At 33.3% G+C, this 21,400-nt stretch overlaps 2 protein-coding genes across 3 annotated transcripts; both read left to right on the top strand.

Moving 5' to 3' along the window:
• The first annotated feature begins 4,286 nt into the window (after nt 1-4,286).
• On the top strand, nt 4,287-9,822 carry LOC25493412 (potassium transporter 10). The gene is made up of 9 exons (XM_013601906.3): nt 4,287-4,644; nt 5,126-5,300; nt 5,576-5,801; nt 6,534-6,779; nt 6,897-6,947; nt 7,071-7,331; nt 7,666-7,833; nt 8,206-8,460; nt 8,551-9,822. The coding sequence occupies exons 2-9, from the start codon at nt 5,175-5,177 to the stop codon at nt 9,579-9,581; spliced, it is 2,364 nt and encodes a 787-aa protein (XP_013457360.1). The 5' UTR covers nt 4,287-4,644; nt 5,126-5,174; the 3' UTR covers nt 9,582-9,822.
• Nucleotides 9,823-11,618: 1,796 nt separating this feature from the next.
• LOC25493411 (pentatricopeptide repeat-containing protein At2g41080) lies at nt 11,619-15,470 on the top strand. Of its 2 annotated transcripts, none has more exons than XM_024781518.2 (2): nt 11,619-14,734; nt 15,114-15,470. In XM_024781518.2, the coding sequence occupies exon 1, from the start codon at nt 11,680-11,682 to the stop codon at nt 13,729-13,731; it is 2,052 nt and encodes a 683-aa protein (XP_024637286.2). In that variant the 5' UTR covers nt 11,619-11,679; the 3' UTR covers nt 13,732-14,734; nt 15,114-15,470. The 2 variants fall into 2 exon arrangements, with proteins under 2 accessions (XP_024637286.2, XP_024637287.2); XM_024781519.2 differs by having other exon boundaries at nt 15,106-15,470.
• The last annotated feature ends 5,930 nt before the right edge of the window (nt 15,471-21,400 follow it).

Here is a 21,400-nt window from a genome sequence, read left to right as displayed (position 1 = left end):
TGCAATTTGATCCTTTTTCAGTTGCCACGTGGGCATTTTTTATTGAATTAACATCTTGGTTAATGTAAGGGATAGAAGAAGTGAATCCCAAATTAATAAATGGAGAATTCATTTGAATTAAGGATCAATATAGGGACAAATTACACATTGAGGGACCAAAACAGTAGTTTAGTTTGTTCTTAAAAAATGGAGTCTAATTTTCCTGCCATATGCTTATGGTTGCTCTTTTATAGGTAAACTGACGTTGCACATGATTTGTTCACATATTCGAATATTGACATTAGTACATACGTATATGTATATTTTTTTTCAACAAGAACATAAATATAGATTCCGGATATACTTCCCTTGTCATTAATTAAATGTTTAGCACGTGTATACTCTTACTCTGAATCATTCTTTTCTTTATTTTCCGGAAAAAAAAAACATAGGTGTGGTCTGGTAAAAATAACATATAGTTATTAAGATAGTTGATAACTTGTAGCTAAAGATTTATAGTCGATAAACAAATTAAAATTGTTAAAATTAACGGTTTGATTAATTGATAAATGTAAAATTGTATAAAAAAAACTTTCTTGATTTATATAAAATTCATATAAAATAATATTAAAATATTTGATGATATAATTTCTTTTAACTTAATATAATTAATATTTTTCCCTTAAATTTTATTTTAAATTTATTTCCTTTCAATTTTTATACTTTATAAAAAGTTAAAGTATAAAAATTTATTTTAAAAACTAAATAAAAAATAATCAATTCATAAGATTAAAAACCTTAAATCTACTCGAGGTAAATACACAATCCTTTAACATTTTTTTGAAAAGAGAATTTTTCATGAAATCAAATGATACCAATGTCTATTTATAACCATCTTCAAAAGGATTTAAACTTTGTGAATTGAGATTACGAGACTATTCTTACCATTAAACTAGAGTAGTGATATATGTACAACCATATGTAACAATTTTAATGAGAACTTTTTTTTTTTTTTTTTCTCTTCTTATTGGTTTAAAACAATTGAGAGAGAAAAAAAAAAATAAAAAAAATAAAAGTATAATATACTCCAGTACTAGAGATAGAATTGTTAAAAAGTTGTCATAAAGTGGTTGGACAAATATAATTTCTGTTTAACTAACACATTATAAGTCTCTGTATAAGAAGTGATATACTTTTAAAATTTTGAAATAACTTTTTACATAGTGATTAAATTGAAAGATTTAGTATATCTAATGGAACAAGAAAACATTTCACCCAAATAAATTACAGGCCCACCACACGTACCAATCACATGGCCAACACATATTAAAAAGGGTCATATGTCCAAAAATGAGTGAGGTAGAATAAGCCATTTCAGTTTTTATCTTACATAAAATTAACCCTGCTTGTTGAAAAACCTAGCAGAATTTGAAAAATGACAAAAAAGATGCAAAATTCAAAGTGAATACGTTTTAGGAGTGATGGTTGATGGCATGATTTATTAATATAATATCATAAAAGAGGTAGATAAACATTTATGTCTTTGTTCAATGTTGAGAGGAGGACTTTATTTTATTTTTAAAAATTTATTAAAATATCCATTTTAGTCTGTAAAATAATTTGACATTCTATTATATAATATATATATATATATATATATATATAATTTAATCATCAACTCAAAGTATATAAAAAAAACATACAATTCAAATAGTTCTTAAAGGGGGATACAATGTATCTCAATTTTATAATTTTAAATATTTATAATTTAGTAAAAAAATTAGTTTAATGGTGGTAGGTTGACAGTTCAAAACAACTTTACACACACAACCAATCAAAATATTCATAATTATCATATAAAAATTATAAACATTAATTGATGTGACAATTTTAAATGTTTTGATTAGTAGTGTGTGCAAATTAGTTGTTTGGACCGTCAATCCACCACCATTAAACTAAAAAAGAATAGAGTTTAAACGAAAATGAGTGTCTGATTATAACTTGACTCATATATATTATATATAGTCTCCTTTCCTATAAATTTAAACTCACATGAGTGCTATGCATGAAGATGATGATAGAAATCAATAGTACGTACAAGCAATTAATTACATGAACAAAACAAACAAATGAGTTACCCACGTAGCTTATTACCAAGTGACAAATAAGAAACCCATAATAGGATTAAGCCATCAAAGATGAAGATAAAAAACTAAGGTTGAAATTTTCGCATTCAACTATCAAAATGATAAACTTTTGACTCTATAGAAGAAGTGAGATATTGAATCATTCTTTCGCTGAAAAATAACAACCGTTCTTTTTCTTCTAAATAATCCAACACACAAATTAACCAAATAACTTGTAAATAATAGTTTTGAAAAAGACTCCCAAATTACCAAATTGCACAAGGTGATAAGACAAGTGTAACAAATTTACAGAGTGTACTCCGAGCCATTCCATAAATAAGCCACAAATAGTCTCAAAAAAGTCGAAGTCCAAAAACAGATGATCAATATTTTCCACTGTTCAGCATCTGCTGACACATAGATTATCATTTTTTTTAACAAGCGCACAAATTAGCATTATTTTGACTAATTCCTCACTTAGTTGGATTATCCTTTGTAGGGATCTAGTTGCGTAATAATCGCCAAACAAATAGATATTTTTTTCTTGGAAATAGAGAAACTTTTAACGAAATTGATATCGTTAGCATCCTCCCGAGCAACCGACTCCATCGAAGTCAACGTACGATAAACACCAACGACGATATAATCTCTGTTTGGCTCAAGATGCCATCTCCACCTACCTTCCACACTAACCTGCAAAACAATGTCATTTAACAACTCACATCAACCCCCCACATGCTTCACCTCCCAAGGTAATAATCCTCACTACTATTTCCAAGCCTCTCCCTTACCTCCTAGTCTAGCGAACACATTTCAGCAACCGACAACAAACGATTTTTAGCTAGATCAAAACTACGTTTAAACCTGTTACACAAAGGTACCCCCAACCATGCATCAAGCAAACAAGATGTTGCTACCATCACCAACCAATTATCCACTGCCAATCCCACGCCTCTACGGATAACCATCGTATTATTCCACCATGTTGATCATAACCTTTTACCCTCCCTAATACGACCACCTTCAATCTCATACATAGCCATTAAGACCTTGTACGACAAACTCTTTTGTTCCACATATATCCTCCAACACTGCTTTTCTAACGTCTGAATGAATTCCCAAATTCTACTAATTCGTAGCCCTCCATTCTCATTATCCAAACAAATTGTGTTCCAATCAACCCAATAAAATTTTCTAACATTCTCATAGCTTCTCAAAAAATAAAAGCATTAAAACATAAAATTTGACATTAAACTCGTATATATATACAATTTCTTTTATCTATATATTACTTCGAGTCCCATCTATAAAAGACATTTGTATTAACAAACGTTAATGTATTTGGTCCAAATTCTTAACTAAGTATATCACCTTTTGTTGACTTAAATATTTTTTATAAATATGATAAGAGGTAGCATTACTTTTTTTTCTTTTCACCCTAACATTTTTTTACCTCTTATTATTAAGTGTTGGAACATTGTGTCTTTTTTTGTGTGTGGAAACCAGAAATAACAAAGCTGTTTTAATCCAATGTTAAGTAGAGATTTTTTTTGAGAAAATACTATTATTGAGCAGTGATCTAATGATTAGATTATAACTATAATATCAGACATGTAATAATAACTATAATATCGGACATGTAATAATAAAACAAAAATGATGATAACACTCCACTAATTTATAACTTAAAAACATACAAAACCATCGTAACTTACAACAACACATGAATGCACTAAAATCTCAATAATAAGAGACCTATTTTAATTTAATCAAATTTTTTTAATTTGAACCAAACTCTAAAAATACAACAATATTATTTTACTTTTTATTTTATAGATAGAGGAGATGACAAAACCACCATAAACTCACACACACAAATGGAGGTATCAGAGTTCGAACTCTGATCACAACGTCCGATCTAACATTGACATTTTTGTCAGTTGAGTTAGCACTTATAAGACATTATTTTACTTTAAATTTTCTTTTATCATTAATACAGTTCTATCTAACTAAAAGATTAATCTTTGCGGTTATTACGGTTGACAGTAAAGTTACAAGAAGAAGAACAAAAAATTAAATTATCCGTGGACCCCACATGAAGACTCTCTCTTTCATCAGCAGCAAGTTTACTTTGCTTACATAAACAAATTCTCTCTCTCTCTCTCTCTCTCTCTTTCTCTCTCTATCTATATTATAACACTAACTCTCTCTCTCTCTCTCTCTCTCTCTCTCTCTCTTAAGTATTTGTATTTGTCTGGAGTAGCTTGCAATGCGCCACAACAACAACACTCTGCTCTGTTATCGTACAAAAGCATAACAAGCTGAACAAAACGACACACTCCACAATCTTCCTTCACATGAACAATCTTGCATGTTTTCTTCTCTTCAATATTCATTTCAATTCACACTTCAATATTCACCATATCACTTATTCTTTCTGATTCTCTCACTTTTACAAAAAGAAGAAGAAAAAACGTTTTTTTTTGCAGAACCCATCTTTGTTCTCTCAGTTACAAGTAGCAGATTGTACTCTATACAGGTTAGGCTTGCTTCAGAATCAGATAACACTTGCAAGAAAAAAAAAGTCTTTTTTATTTTCACAATCAAGTGGGTTCTGATTCAATGTATCAAATTCTCTTTTTTAAGTTTCATAATTGAGTTTTTTATTATATGTATATTATTTGTTCTGTTCTTACCACTCCTCAATCTTAATTTATGTTTATTTATTTAAGTTCACTTTTTATTCCAATTTTGTTGATTTTGTTTTCAATAAGGCTGACCAGTATAAAGGTATTTTAATTTTATATTATTTTTTTGAGTCAATGTTTTATTTTTATATTGTTTTTTGAAAAAAGGGAAATTCACTGTTTTATTTATTTAATTAATTTTTCACTTTCCATAGATCACTGGAATTTTCAATTTTACCTTTTTTGTCAAAATTCCATTAGAAAATATCTATTTATTTAAAAAAAAATCACTTAGCATATGTATTTTTCTGAAATATTGTTTTTTTTGTTAAGGGATAGTAGTAGAATTGAGGAAGAGGGATAGAAGATTGCATAGCTGAAAATGGCTTCAAGAGTGGACACTGATGAAGAGGGTGATAACAAAGGTAGTATGTGGGATTTGGATCAGAAGCTTGACCAGCCTATGGAGGAAGAGGCAGGAAGACTCAGGAATATGTACAGAGAAAAAGTATGATATACTATACTATTGCCTATGAATTTATCATTGCCTCTATTTCCTCATATTGATTTTCTTTTTGGTAGACAAAATGGTATATTCATTATTACTGATTAATTTTCTCAATTTATAATGAAACCAATGTTTATGATTGTGATTTTTAAATTCGATTATTCGATTAAGAAGTCGAGAATTTTCCGTGTTTTACTGATGCACTAATAAGCTAATATGTAAGCTCTTGGAATTTGGTGTATAATTCTTTGTTGACAAAATTTTTAATTGTTCAGAAATTTTCTGCATTGTTGATTCTGCGGCTTGCATATCAGAGTCTTGGCGTGGTTTATGGAGATTTGGGCACTTCACCCTTGTATGTTTTCTACAATATATTTCCGAACGGCGTGAAAGATGAAGAGGAAGTACTTGGAGCTCTTTCTTTGATTATCTACTCTCTTACTTTGGTGCCTCTCCTCAAATATGTTTTTATTGTGTTAAGAGCAAATGACAATGGACAAGGTATCGATTGTTTTCTAAACTTTTGGTCCTTGAGATTGTACAAAGGGAATACTTAGTAGTGTATTGCAAATTTACAAAATTAAATGAGAATCCACTCCTTTTGTTTCCATTTGTAATGATGATTCCCACAGTGTATATTTAGTGTAGTTAATATTTGCATCTTGTATGGTAATGTTTGCCAGATACAAATTTAAAAAGGGAACTGTATGTTAAATTCGAAGTAATCAATAGCATGCTATAGCGACATTGGCTGCGCTATTGGAAATCTGTAGCAGAGTGGTTTGCTGCATTAGCTGGTGTGTCTGCTTTAGTGCCAAAATTGCAACTGCTAAATGCTTCAGAAAAAAGGATGGTTATATTAGGGATATTTTAAGTATTTCCCTGTTCTAATATAGGGTTATAAACATTGTACTTTAATTTTTAGTTTTATTAAGCCTGTGGAGGCAATTTCTTTTTTCTTTTTACTTTTTTGGTTCTATGTTTTGCTCAAGACGTAGGCCATGACTATGTAACTGATAATGCTAAAACGAAAGAGTGCGTAGTTTTGTATAGAATGGATGATATCTGAGTTTGCACCAAGTAGTTTCATTGTTATCAATATCGAGATTCCTTCCATAACTGTAATTAAAATACTCTAGCTTCACATATAGATGATAGATCATTAGACAAGTATGATAGTTTAAGACTTCTAAGCTGCAACAAAGTTTTAGAAAACTGACATTTGTAGAGCAGGTGGAACATTTGCGCTTTATTCTTTGCTTTGCCGACACGCAAAGATAAAAACCATTCCCAATCAGCATCGCACCGATGAAGAACTAACAACATATAGTCGTTCTACCTTCCATGAAAGGTCATTTGCTGCAAAAACTAAAAGATGGTTGGAGGAACGTGAATCATGGAAGAGCGCCATTCTTATTCTTGTCCTTGCTGGCACCTGCATGGTAATCGGAGACGGGATTCTTACCCCGGCTATATCAGGTACATATGCCTTCTCTCTGAAGCTAATTAGTTTTCTCTTTTCATCTTTTCTTGAGTATAATTCTTAATACATCTCCATCTATTTGAAGAGATTCTTATCCATATCTTCCATTGTAGTTTTATCGGCTGTTGGTGGGATTAAGGTAAATCAGCCCCATATGGGTAATGGTATGTTCCTACTTCTGTAGCAAGACAATTTCTATTTTTCTACCACTATGCATGGAAGCATTTAGTGTTTTTAACGAATTTAAGTTGGGTGATCTTGAAAAGCTTCTTTATCTTTGGATACAGGTGTTGTAGTTCTCATTGCTGTTGTAATATTAGTTGGATTTTTCAGCCTGCAACATTATGGCACAGACAAAGTTAGTTGGCTCTTTGCTCCAATTGTCCTCCTTTGGTTTCTCCTAATAGGAGGTATTGGTATATTTAACATCTGTAAGTATGGAAGCGGAGTTCTAAAAGCCTTTTCTCCTGTTTACATATATCACTATTTTAGAAGAGGTGGAAAACAAGGATGGACTTCCCTTGGTGGTATCATGCTCAGTATAACAGGTAAAATTCAATTTTTGTTGCTTTTGATTTCCTTCCTTAATGTAATTAGTGTTGGGTATAGCTTACAGTTACGGATAGGGTAGGTCATTGAGCCCTGTGGTACGGTTCAGGGGTAATCTTGTAAACCAGACCATAGTACTTAAATACATTGTACTCTGTAAACCCTAAACTTTCAGCGATAATGGAAAGGTATTGCAATCTGAGACGTAGGCATAATTGGCTGAACTCCGTGGTTAAATATTGTGTTCATAATTGGTATCAATTAAAATCATTAACAGATGAAGTGAGTGCTTTTTGCTTTTTGTACTTAACAACTTTTGGATGAATTTATTAGGGACGGAGGCTCTTTTCGCCGACCTATCTCATTTTCCGGTCTCAGCTGTACAGCTTGCATTTACTCTGGTTGTGTTTCCCTGCCTTCTTTTAGCCTATTCTGGACAAGCTGCATACCTTATGAATAACTTGACTCATTCAAAAGATGCTTTTTATCGTTCTATTCCAGGTTAGCTGAACTTTTTACTCTATATTGAAATCTTCATTTCTGGACTATCTACACCGACACTTTAGATTGAAGGCGAATCCAGTGTCCGACACCGGCACATGTGGATGTTGCTACATTTAATCATTCCTTTTTCTCAGATTATTACCTGCGGTGTTAACATGTTAGTCTTGTGCCTGGTGTCTGGTGTCCGTGTTTGTGCGTCATAGTTTCTGGTATACCCATAGAGTTTAAAAATATTGTAGTAATCACCAAGCATATCAACGCATCAGAATAGAAAACTGAATGGATGCTTCTCTATTTTTTCTCTTATATTTTGCTACAGCATGGTGTGTCCATTAGACACTTAGATGTTGATTATCTTTAGTTTTGCAGAAAGAATATACTGGCCGGTATTTGTTGTTGCAACAGCGGCAGCCATAGTTGCAAGCCAGGCGACAATAACTGCAACATTTTCGATTATTAAGCAAGCCCTTGCTCATGGTTGTTTCCCTAGAGTTAAAGTTGTATATACATCAAAGAAGTTCGCCGGCCAGATATATAGTCCAGATATCAATTGGGTCCTTATGATTCTTTGCATTGCCGTCACGGCAGGGTTCGAAAATCAAAACCAGATTGGAAATGCTTATGGTAAGTTCTTTTTGTTTGTTGTGAATGTTCTGATTAATATTTTCTCTCAATTAAACATCTGCATGATGTGAATTTACAATTCGTTAACAGGTACTGCAGTGGTGATTGTCTTTCTCGTTACTACATTCCTTATGATTTTAATCATGATATTGGTGTGGCGCTGCCACTGGATTCTTGTACTTGCCTTCACTTGCTTATCATTGGTTGTGGAATTGTCATACTTCTTCTCCGTAATCTTCAAAGTTAACCAAGGTGGATGGGTTCCTCTTGTAATTGCCGGAGTGTTTTTTATCATTATGTTTGTCTGGCATTATGGTACAGTGAAACGCTACGAGTTTGAAATGCACAGTAAAGTCTCGATGGCATGGATTCTCGGGCTTGGTCCAAGTTTAGGACTTGTTCGTGTACCTGGAATCGGACTAGTCTACACAGAACTTGCAAGTGGAGTACCACCGATCTTTTCTCATTTCATCACCAACCTACCAGCCATCCATTCTGTTGTTGTTTTCGTATGCGTCAAATACCTTCCTGTTTACACCGTCCCGGAAGAAGAGAGATACCTTGTAAAGAGGATTGGACCTAAGAATTACCACATCTTTCGATGTGTGGCACGGTATGGCTACAAAGACCTGCACAAGAAAGACGAAGAGTTTGAGAAAAAACTCTTTGATAACCTTTCACTGTTTGTTAAGCTTGAATCTATGATGGAAGGTTGTTCAGACTCAGATGAATACAGTTTATATGGACAGCAGGATGGCGTGTTGAATAACAACGGAAGCACGACTTCTTCGAATGTGGAGTTAACAATTAACTCGATAGATTCGATAGTACAAGTTCGATCACCGCCGCCAAATGTGAATATCACTGTTAGGTCATGCGGTCAAATAAGTGGCCAAACCGAGGGCGATGAACTTGAATTTTTGAATAACTGCAGGGATGCTGGGGTGGTTCACATATTAGGAAACACAGTTGTGATGGCAAGGAGGGATTCAAATATTTTCAAGAAAGTAGCTGTTGATTACATATATGCATTTCTTAGGAAAATATGCAGGGAAAATAGTGTGATCTTCAATGTTCCTCATGAGAGTCTCTTAAATGTTGGTCAGATATTCTATGTATAGCCTCCCATGCCCTTCATCACAAGTCATTTTATGATTGCCATCCTATGCAAAGTTGAGGCAAGTGTTGCATATGAACAACATCACCTTGCTTGCGGTAATCAGTGCTAGAATCAACTTTTTTTTGGTAATTATTTGTTCAAAATTAGAAGTACAATAAGAAACCGTTAATCGCCTTTTTGTTTGAGGTTATTTTCGACAAAAACGACATAACTTGTGGTTTAATAGAACAATTTTTTAAGCCTCTTAAAATCTTAAACTAACCGGCGGGCACTCAATTTTCACAAATAATTTTATGTTATGCCAATACATCTTGCATGCATATACTAATTGTGATGCTTCACGTGGATTTAGTAATGCGTTCCAAATCATCATAGGTTGGGAAAGGATAACAAACTTCAAACTTTAGGAATGTTTTTACATTTTAGTAGAATTTGCAAACGTGTTTTGTGAGTAAAATAGCATGTGGGATGAAGCTTGTGAAAATATGATTGTACAAATTGAGTAAGATCCAACATTAATATGTAGTTGAGTTAGGTATGATTAACTTTATTATTGTTTGTACTATCAGAAGTGAATGAAGATAGTTGCTTGACGTGATAGAGATCATGGTGTGTTTTCTTTCTTTGTTTGAAGTTGAACCATTGGTTACTCCGAAAAGAACAATTCAGCCAATATTAATATGGGTGAGTTGATGACATCAAAAGAATTATGCGTAACAAACAAGATGAAACTAGATATTGACACAAAACAAGAATGGATCTATGATATGTAAAACTATTTCAATTTCAATTTATCATGGAAGGATATGGTTTGAAATCACATGTCTCTTTATGAAAGAATAGGTTAAATCAGTGTAACCCTACAAGGTGTTAAAATACAAAATAAAATAAATGCAGAAGCTAGAAAACAAGAGAAGGAAAAGTCACAATAGTACTACATTGATTTATGGAGTGAAAATGACAATATAATGAGCCTCTATATAAATCAATTGTTGTGTTGTTTGTCTAGCTAATAAACATCGTGTTGTAGAAAATTAAATTTATCGGCATAACAAACATGATATTGATAAGTCATTATAAAAGAATTCTTCATACATGTGACCTCTTGGTGAGTTATTTCATATCTTGGTGGTTGTTTAACATACATTTCATCATCTAATGGCCAATCAAGGAATGCAAATTTTACATCAAGTTCACACATTGAGCAACCCTTGAGACTAGCCATTGCAACCACAGGCCTTGCTGTCTCAATTCTTGCAACTGAAGCAAACACTTCATCAAAATCCAGACTAACCTTATACTGTGCAATCTTACCATTACCATTACCATTACCATTACATTAGGCTTCATTTTAATTTTGGTCTTCTTTCTATAGGCAGTGACACCAGACTAACTATTCTACTAACTTTATTACTTTGGAAAAATAAACATAATAAATAAATTTCTTATCATCATTAATAAATAATTTGTTAAGTACCAAGTTCTAATAAAATTACTGGTCTCTAGTGTTACACCAACCAACACATAGATTAGACGAAAATCAAATAACTTTTTGGCCTATCAATAAATTCTTGAAATTCGGATAGAAATCGCATAAAATTATCTTTGATAACCACCCAAAATTCCAAACAATTAACTAATCCCCCTAAAAAAAATTAGATAATCGTTTAATTTTCTCTTCTATTCACTTTATTTTCTTTCTATCTATCTTTTCTTCATCAATCAAACAAATGTTAAAGAATGTATTTCCCACGTCTTTAACATTTTTTTTTTCTCAAAATAATTCTCACTTAACAATACCAAAGCATCATTTTTTTTTTTCCACTATTGTACCCATATTTATTAAATTTCATCCAACTTAACTACTTTACTAACTACGATTAATAAAAGTGTTTTAGTAAATGCTACTAATTTTACCATTGAAAACAACGGAATTAACCGTTTTTGTAATAATCGTTCAAAACCTTAAACGACTAATATTGTGATATGCAACTACTTCTTAGATATTAACTATGATCTTTATTTTTCTCAAAGGTAAACTTAGGTTTTACAAATTTTATCAAGGACTAAACCGAGTTTATTTTTCTGAAAGGTAAACCATGTTACATTTTTCATTCATGGCCAGGTTTCTCTTACCTCGTACCACATTCTATTGTGTTCCTGTTCCCGCCATTTTTGAAAACTCAAAATCTTCATTCTCCTCAATTTCCTTCAAAACCCATTCACAAAATGACAGCTTTTCAGATACCAAACAACAAATTACCACATTGTGTTCCAAAGGGCACATCAAAAAAGCCTTTGAAAGTTTCCTCTGTGATATATGGACAGAACCTCGTTTGTTCTCAATTCTCATACAATCATGTATTCCCACAAACTCTGTTTCTTTAGGAAAACAACTTCATTCTTTGATTTTCACTTCTGGGTGTTCCTCAGATAAGTTCATTTCAAATCATCTTCTTAACTTTTACTCAAAATTTGGTGAACTTAATAATGCTGTTAAACTGTTCGATAGAATGCCGAGGAGGAATTATATGTCGTGTAATATCATGATCAAGGCTTATCTTGAAATGGGTAATATTGAGAATGCTAAGAATCTGTTTGATGAAATGACTGAGAGAAATGTTGCGACGTGGAATGCAATGGTTACTGGGTTGGTTAAGTTTGGATTGAACGAGGAGGCGTTGTTGTTGTTTTCGAGGATGAATGTGTTGGGGTTTGTGCCGGATGAGTATTCGTTTGGTAGTGTGCTTAGGGGATGTGCGCATTTGAGAGCTTTGTTTGTAGGGGAACAGGTTCATGCTTATGTTGCAAAATGTGGGTTTGAGTTTAATTCAGTTGTTGGATGCTCGTTGGCACACATGTATATGAAAGCTGGAAGCTTGTGTAATGGGGAGAGGATTATCAAATGGATGCCGAATTGTAATTTGGTTGCTTGGAATACACTCATGGCTGGAAAAGCTCAAAATAGGTGCTTTGAGGGGGTTCTGGATCATTACTGTATGATGAAAATGGCAGGATATAGACCGGATAAGATTACTTTTGTGAGTGTGATCAGTTCATGTTCGGAGTTAGCCACCCTTTGTCAAGGAAAGCAGATTCACGCTGAAGTAATCAAAGCAGGAGCTAGCTCTGTAGTTTCTGTAATTAGTTCATTGGTCAGTATGTACTCTAAATGTGGAAGTTTGCAAGATTCCATTAAAGCTTTTTTGGAATGCGAAGAACGAGATGTTGTATTATGGAGTTCAATGATTGCTGCTTATGGTTTTCACGGTCAATGTGAAAAAGCTATCAAGCTATTCAATGATATGGAGAAGGAGAATTTGGCGGGAAATGAAGTTACTTTCTTGAGTTTGCTATATGCTTGTAGTCATTGTGGACTGAAGGATAAAGGGCTTGATTTCTTTGACATGATGGTAGAGAAGTATGGACTCAAGGCGAGACTAGAACACTATACTTGTGTAGTTGACCTACTAGGCAGGTCTGGTTGTTTAGAGGAGGCAGAGACTATGATACGATCCATGCCTGTAAGCGCGGATGCTATTATATGGAAAACATTGTTATCTGCATGTAAAATCCACAAGAATGAAGAAATGGCAAGAAGGGTTGCTGAAGAAGTTCTTAGGATTGATCCTCAAGACCCAGCTTCGTACGTTCTAATTGCTGGTATTCATGCTTCAGCCAAAAGGTGGCAGAATGTTTCTGAGGTGAGGAGAGCCATGAAAGACAAGATGGTGAAGAAAGAGCCAGGCGTAAGTTGGGTAGAAGTGAAGAATCAGGTTCACCAGTTCCATACGGGTGATAAAAGCCACCCAAAGTTTGTGGAGATTAATCAGTACCTTGAAGAGTTAACTTCAGAAATGAAGATGCAGGGCTATGTGCCTGATATTAGCTCTGTCTTACATGACATGGACAACGAGGAAAAAGAATACAACTTGACACATCACAGTGAGAAATTAGCTATTGCTTTTGCTTTGATGACCATCCCAAAGGGAGAGCCAATAAGAGTGATGAAAAACTTGCGGGTTTGCAGTGACTGTCATGTTGCAATAAAGTACATATCAGAGATTAAAAACTTAGAAATTATTGTGCGAGATTCAAGTAGGTTTCACCATTTCAAAAATGGGGTATGTTCTTGTGGAGATTATTGGTAATATTTATTCATCAACTTCCATTGTGGAACTTGTTCTTGATCCTGCAGTGCTTGCAAGTAAGAGATATTATGATTAAGTTCTTGCTATGGCTCTTCAGTCAATCAATTTCCTTCTCATTTTTCACGACCCTTTTACAATAACAGCTTAGGTTTTCATATCAAATTCCCTTCTCATTTATTGTTCCTTCTCGGTCCAGCAAAAATTTAGAATGAACACTCATAATTGATGCTCTGCCTAATACCTCTGATGGTCCCAAGACGGCTTGATAATGCTCACTAATAGATACCTCCATTGTGTGTTTTTATATAATAGCTGAGTGGTTTTGTGCCCCCAAATTTAGGCAGTTACTACTTACCCTTAAGTGGGCATGACCACCCAGACATATACAAGACGTGGATCCCAGTGGGTAATGACAGAAAAATACGATGTATAGTCAGTATACCTTCCATGAAAGGTCATTTGTTGCAAAAACTAAAAAATTGATGATGGAACATGAATTATAGAAGTGCCATACGATTCTTATTCTTGTCCTTGCAGGCACCTGCATGGTTATTGGAGATGGAATTTTTACCCCAGCTATATCAGGCATGTCTTCTCTTGAAACCAATTTATTGTTCCCATTTTAATATATTCATGAATGCCGACTTGCTCGCTGTTCACCATAGTAAGTTTATCTATCAAAGTATATGCTTTTGAATGTTATTATGTGCGCACATTTGTGCAGATTTACCAAACTGTGATAGCAAATGGAAAAATATTTACAGGATGATTAAACAAGCACAATGTTGTGCAATATAACTTGTTGGAAGGATTTTGAATGACATTATATATTACTTGATACTAAAAGACTGAGCAACAATATGAGGGAGCAACTGGAAAAATTTGATATCAGTATCGTACTTGGAAAACTTGTCTTCCTTCTTACTTGGTTGATTTGGACAAGTTTCTTACCATATGAATAACTTGAGTCATTCAATAGATGCTTTTTATTGTTCTGTTCCAGGTTAGTTAAACATTTTACTCTAGATTGAATTGAAATCTTTATTTCTGATATACCTGTAGAATTCGAAAATATTCTTGTAATCAGCAAGTATATTGCTGCATTCAGAATAGAAAACCTAATGATTGCTTCTCTCTTTTTTCCCTAGATCTGTTAAAACTTTTTTGTGCTTTTTTTCCTTCATGAATCAACAACTTACATCTTAATTGCTCGAGTTAAACGGCTGCTGTATATTGCTTCTGATGCAAATGTCTGCGTCCAGTCTTTGAATAATTTCCTTTGGACTTGTTTGCTTTTCTGCTTAATTTTATGTAGCATTTTCAGAATGATGCAAATTTGTTTCTGAATGTCTCTTGAATCTTGATTATCTCTAGTTTTGCAGATAGAATATACTGGCCAGTATTTGTTGTTGCAGCAACGGCAGCCATAGTTGCAACTTGCAAGCCAGGCCACAATAACTGCAACTTAATCAATTTTTAAGCAAGCCCTTGCTCATGGATGTTTGGCCAGAGTTAAAGTTATATATATATACATCAAAGAAATTCATTGGCTAGATGTATATTCTATAGATATAAATTGAGTCCTTAATATTCTTTGCATTTTCATTACTTGTGGATTTGAAAATGTGAACAGTCAGTTCTTCCCTTGTTCAATGTTCCTGATTAATATTATAACGCTATTAAACATCCCATGTTGTAAGTTTTCAATTTCAGGCTTGATAATAACTATGAAGCACAAACACCTCTTCAAAGTGCCTTGTCGGCATGTCAGACATGTTACATGCACCCACCACCTTTCAGACCTCTTAACGATATCCATTTTTTTTACTTGCACGCTTATTAGACACACGTCAAGATACTAAGTCAACACATACTCTTGATCAGACTCTCCTCGGTCACTCCTAACCTTGGATTAGATCTTTTACCATTTTGAGACTAATGGTAAAATGGCTATCTCAATTCGTGTATTTTGATTGAATGAAATTGATTGAACCGAAGAGTTTGGTTTACGGTACTTATAGACTTCCTTATCATCCACTTAGGTTGGGGATAACCTACACCGAGTGTAACTTCCAATGCCAGTCGGCAAAATACCTGTGGCCATCCTGGCAGCAGGTAAACAAACAGGAAATGCATGCCGAGCAAGCTAGAGCCTATGTAGAGGCAAAAACAAACTTAATAGAAACAATTCTATTCCAACACCCCTCTTTCGTTTTTTGTGAGACTCATTGTCATAGGATTAATAAGTTGTTATAAAATACACGATTCATCCTATATTAGAATTTTCTTAAAAAAAAAATCTTATATTAGGAATATTTATATAACGATTGCATTGTAAATGGTTCCACTTAATATTCTTTTTCTACGGTTGTAATTATTGCTTTTTAAAAGGTTGATATATTAATCTTAATCCTCAATTTAGATTTTGTAATGTTATTAAATATGCAAATATATGTTTATGGTGTCCTATATTTTGGACATTAGCTGTGTTATGTCTGTGTTTCGTAGATAATAAGGCGCGTTACACAAATTAGTCTTAATGATAGAATATAGTGTATCATACATATCTTTTGTATTTTTCATATAATAAATAAAAATGAATACACAAGTATTGCAATCATGTTTATTATAGCTAAGAATACTCGGTAAAAAAGTATTAGAAAGTTGAAACCAAAATAAATAAATAAAAAGTAGACTTAAATATGATATTAGTCCCTGTAATTTGGATCGGTTTTGAATTTCGTCCTTGTAAAAAAAAAACTTTGAATTACATCCCTGTAAAAAAAAATTTGTTTGAAAAAGGTCCCTTGCCCCACTAAAACGTTGAAGTGGCATGGTTTTTGCTACTTGGCAGTTGCTGACTGTACAACTTATGCCACGTGGCGCTGACGTAGCATGCCACATAATATTAAATTTTTAAAAATAATTTTAAAATTTTTAAAATTGTTTTTAAAATTTTAAAATATAAAAAAATTAAAATAATTTTTATCATATAATTTACAATTTTTATTTTTTTTAAAAATTATAAAATCTGAAATTTCTGAAAAAAAATGAATTGATTTTTTTAATTTTTTTAAAATATGAAGAAAAAAATATAATTTTCTAATTAAAAAAAAATTAATGGTCGAAAATTTAATTTTAACAGTTTTTTTTTTATTTTTTAAATGATTTTTGAATTTATTTTCATATTTTTTTAATTAAAAAAAAAAAATTCAAAACTTTAAAAATAATTTTAATTTTTTAATTACGTGGACTGCCACGTCAGCGCCACGTGGCAAAACCCATGCCATATCATAAAAAATGTGGGTCCAGGGACCTTCTTCAAACAAAAAAAAATTTACAGGAATGTTTTTCAAACTTTTTTTTTTACAGGGACGAAAATCAAAACGAACCCAAATTACAGGGACGAAAATCATATTTAAGCCTAAAAAGTATCATAAAGTAATATTAGCAGTAGACTTTTCCCTTAACTTTTATAATTTAAAATTTTAAGGTAAAACTAATCTCTCTTCTGAAAAACTTTGGAGTGCTTAAAGTTTCTTCAGCTTATACCCAAGCCATAGGCTCTTCAAACACCAATGTGCTTGTCCTAAATCGAATGCCACATATATTATTTTTTTTAAGTAGTCTAGTGGTTAGAGAGGTGTTCGGAGTTCGAACTTCAGTCCCTGCATATAACAATGCATGTCCCTGCCAACTGAGCCATGCTCACGGGGACAATGCCACATATACTATTACTATATCTGCAATACTACTGGCAGTTTAGGGCGTTTTGTAATGATCATGCGTAATGTGTTGTTTAATGCTACGCTTATTTTTTACGGTGGCATTGCAGATTCGCAGCATTTTTTTAATCATATTCTCGGTTGTGTAATCAATATTTTTAAGAGGGTAAACTAGTCTTGGAGAAATATTCACATATATACTGCAATACCTTGTTAACTTAATTGATAATGTGAGTCATGATTATCACTAGAGGAGTTCATTTTAAAAATACTTTGGATTGGAGGACTCGAAATAGGCTCAATGCCTTCAAGGGTTACTAGTTTACTTTTTCAGCAAAATCTAGTGATTTGAAAATTCAATGGAAGTTGGCAAGTTGCAGTTAACACTTAACACTTCAGTTGTACCATATTGTCATCAGCTCACGTTAGTGTATTGTTTCATGTCATGTCATGTGTGTGCCGTGGTGATAATCTAAGGACTCATTGTGTAGAATAAAATGTGCACATTATGTTTGTCGAATTTAATGATCAAGCTTTTCCTTCTCTGTAAGTAAGATTCATTGTGCACAAGGCGCATGAAGCAAATGCAAAATCATTTGTTTTTATTTTTTTTATTTTTATTTTTTTTATCATTCTTCATGTGTTTTTCATCCTTGATATGAGTTTGGGATTGGGAAAGAAATCCCTTAAGTTGTTTTGTCTTCAAATCTTCACTACTTGATCCTCTAGCTTTCTTAACTTCCACAAGATGTTTTGGTTTGTCGAATTACATGATTTATATTAAAAAAGAGTAAAAACATCTATGTAGTTGTCTAGTTAGGGGAGAAAGCGAATTACAACAGTGCAAATCAAAACAATACAAAGCTTTTTCCAAATTATGAGTAACTCACTCTAAAATCTCTAGAAAGTTCTCCAATGACAAGACAAGACTCGATAACATAGAAAAATATCATACGATGAGAAGTCATCGCTACCCCAAACTTAAATTGTTGTTCGTCCTCAAGTAACAAAATAGCTAGATGTTAGAATTTATAAAATTAAAATCACATAAATGATAAGAGGACCATTCCATCTTCTTACAAGAGTAAGTATGCCGGTTTTATCAAATATAATTGTATGGAATCCATAGGGAGCTGTATATAGTTTTGACCATTGAAAATCACAATACTCTAAATCCAAGTTAAAATTTTTGTTTAAGTAACAATTTGTAAAAATGATGAAAATATATGATACAAAAACGGTGTTAAGATTAGATGTTGTTAACTACTCATTCAATGTATTCTGTGATCTATTATATTATATACTTTATAAATTCCAATCATGTTTCGACCTCGCCCTCAACGTGAGTTTCCATGTATGGCAAATGACGGGAGGTCCATTGTATGTGATTGTAAACCTAGCCATATATTTAAAAGGGTTAATAGGTCTTTACCCCCTATAATATAGGTCATTTTTTGTTTTTTCCACTGTAAAATTTTTATTTTGATTCACCCCCTTTAAATTTTTATTTTTTTTATTTACCCCCCTAATAGGCCAAACAAAAACGAAAATTTCTTAAAAAAAAATTGGTTTTTCCTTGAAAATAAACTCGGTTAACGGTTGTTTTGCCAAGATGCAAGATATGGTTCGTCCATGCCCTCATAATTTTTTTTCCTTCGAAGGATAATAGAAAAATTGCCTGGGTTGACTGGAATTCTGTTTGTATGAGTAAGGAGGTTGGTTGTTTGGGGGTAAGGAGATTGAAAGAGTTTAACATTGCTCTTCTGCTAAATGGTGTTGGAGGTGCTCAGTGGATAGAGACGGGTTGTGGTTTAGAGTTTTATTGTCCCGTTATGGCGAGGAGAGAGGGCGGCTTAGAGATGGTGGTAGGTTAGGGTCGGCGTGGTGGAAGGAAATTGTTAAAATTCGAGAGAGGATAGGTGTTGAAGGAGAAAGTTGGTTTGAAGCTAATATTATAAAACGTCTTGGTAACGGTCTTAACACTTATTTTTGGTCCGATTGTTGGGTGGGGAACGAGTCATTGATGGAGAGATATAGGAGACTTTTTGAGCTATCAGTTCATCAGGGTTTGACGGTGGGGGCTATGCACGCCTTAGGTTGGGGAGAGAATGGGGAGGCTTGGAGGTGGCGACGTCGTTTGTTTGCCTGGGAGGAGGAATTAGTGGCGGAGATTAGGAATTTGCTGGCTAACATTACTTTGCAGGAATCTGAGCCAGATGCGTGACTTTGGCGACCAGACACAATAGTTGGTTTCACGGTTCGTGGAGCGTATCAAATGCTTGTGAGGCAGAAGATACAGGATGATGATGTCGCTTCGAGTGCACCATGGCACAAGAATGTCCCTTTAAAAGTCTCTATTTGTGCTTGGCGTCTCATGCGCATAGATGGCCGACAAAGGACAACTTGGTGCGTCGAGGTGTTATTTCGAATGAAAATCAACAGTGCATTTCAGGTTGTGGTCAACAAGAAACAATAGATCATCTAATAATTCATTGTAATTTTTTTGGCAATCTTTGGCATCTTGTAAAGTCCTGGATTGGTGTTTATTCAGTGGATCCTCATCAGGTTACAGATCATTTCCATCAATTTATTTACTCTTCAGGTGGTTATGCTCCTCATCGATCTTTTCTACATTTGATTTGGCTATGTTGCATCTGAGTTATTTGGAATGAAAGGAATCAAAGACTTTTTGCAAACAAAGCCAATACGATGGTACAACTATTGGAAAAGGTTAAGTTATATTCTCTTCGGTGGTTGAAAGCTAAAAAAGTGTGTTTTCGGTTATCATTTATGGTGGCAGCATCCCCTTGTTTGTTTAGGGATAGGCTGAGGTTGCTCTTTCACTTCTTTTTAGTTTCGGACAGGTTGTTATTTTGTTGTAACTTTGTTTTGCTTCTTAATGCACTCCTTGTGCTAGAGAGCAAAACTTTTTGTTTATAATATATATCTCATTTTGGCTTGTTCAAAAAAAAAAAAATTGTACCTTCGACATAGTTAAGGATCTTTGAGAAGTTCATAAACAACTCTCATAATTGCACTACAACTTCAACATAGAATTCATTGGAAGTATATTCAACCACATTTTCAAATGCTTGCATGATAGTGTCAGCAACTCCATCGACTTCACCTCTTTGGCATCCTCATCGTTAGCATCCTTATCTTTGGAATCTTTTTTTTCTTTTTTTGCATCCTTAGATTTAACATTGTAACCTGTCTTGAATTTCACATTGTGAGAAATATGAAACTGACACACTAAAGTAATAAATTTAGGAAAGACAATAGCAAGACTCAACCATATTTAGTTTTGACTCAACCAAAATTATCATTCAGATGTTCAACCATAACAATTAATAAATAAAAAAACAGAGAAATAAAACATTATAAAATAATAACATTAAATAATGCAACACAAATAAATAAATTAAAAAAATATAGATGGTGATAGAGAGAGGATCGGGTTTGGGCTTCAAAATGTCATTCAGCCCAATAACTAACTATTTCCGTTATTATTTATAAAATTATGCTCTTTACCCAATAGAAATTGCTCGCTCCCGAAAGAAAAAAACATGCGTGAGTTAACTCACGCAAATGTAAATTTTGTGTGACTTAACTCACGCTGCGTGAGTTAAGTCACACTAGTGTTAATCTTTGCGTGTGAGTTAACTCACGTTGATTACAGGTTCTACGTGAGTTGACTCACGTAGCTTCTGTGCTCAGTACCAGAATAGACAGTAGTGCTTGTTCCTTGATTTCCTCCATTCCTTCGTTCATACATAGGTACAACCATTCATTCATTCAACAAAAACTCACAATTTAGAGAACATTCATTCAACAATTCATTAAATCATGCATTCATTCATTCATAATTTAGATACACAATATTAACGAAAATTAACTAAAATGTCATAAATAAGCGCAAGTGCGCAAATGTAAATATATTACAA

The sequence above is a fragment of the Medicago truncatula genome, chromosome 4, assembly GCF_003473485.1.
Source record: "Medicago truncatula cultivar Jemalong A17 chromosome 4, MtrunA17r5.0-ANR, whole genome shotgun sequence".
In the NCBI taxonomy this organism is placed as follows: domain Eukaryota; kingdom Viridiplantae; phylum Streptophyta; class Magnoliopsida; order Fabales; family Fabaceae; genus Medicago; species Medicago truncatula.
Note: the sequence above shows the minus strand (reverse complement) of the source record. Positions and strands in the feature narration are given on the sequence as shown.

Bases quoted from the DNA above. Each gene is read 5' to 3' on its own strand.
- LOC25493412 (XM_013601906.3), top strand. From the start codon at position 5,175: ATGGCTTCAAGAGTGGACACTGATGAAGAGGGTGATAACAAAGGTAGT. The intron at 6,780-6,896 runs GTACATATGCCT...CTTCCATTGTAG, and splicing joins TCTTACCCCGGCTATATCAG to TTTTATCGGCTGTTGGTGGG. The intron at 8,461-8,550 runs GTAAGTTCTTTT...ATTCGTTAACAG, and splicing joins CCAGATTGGAAATGCTTATG to GTACTGCAGTGGTGATTGTC.
- LOC25493411 (XM_024781518.2), top strand. From the start codon at position 11,680: ATGTTACATTTTTCATTCATGGCCAGGTTTCTCTTACCTCGTACCACA.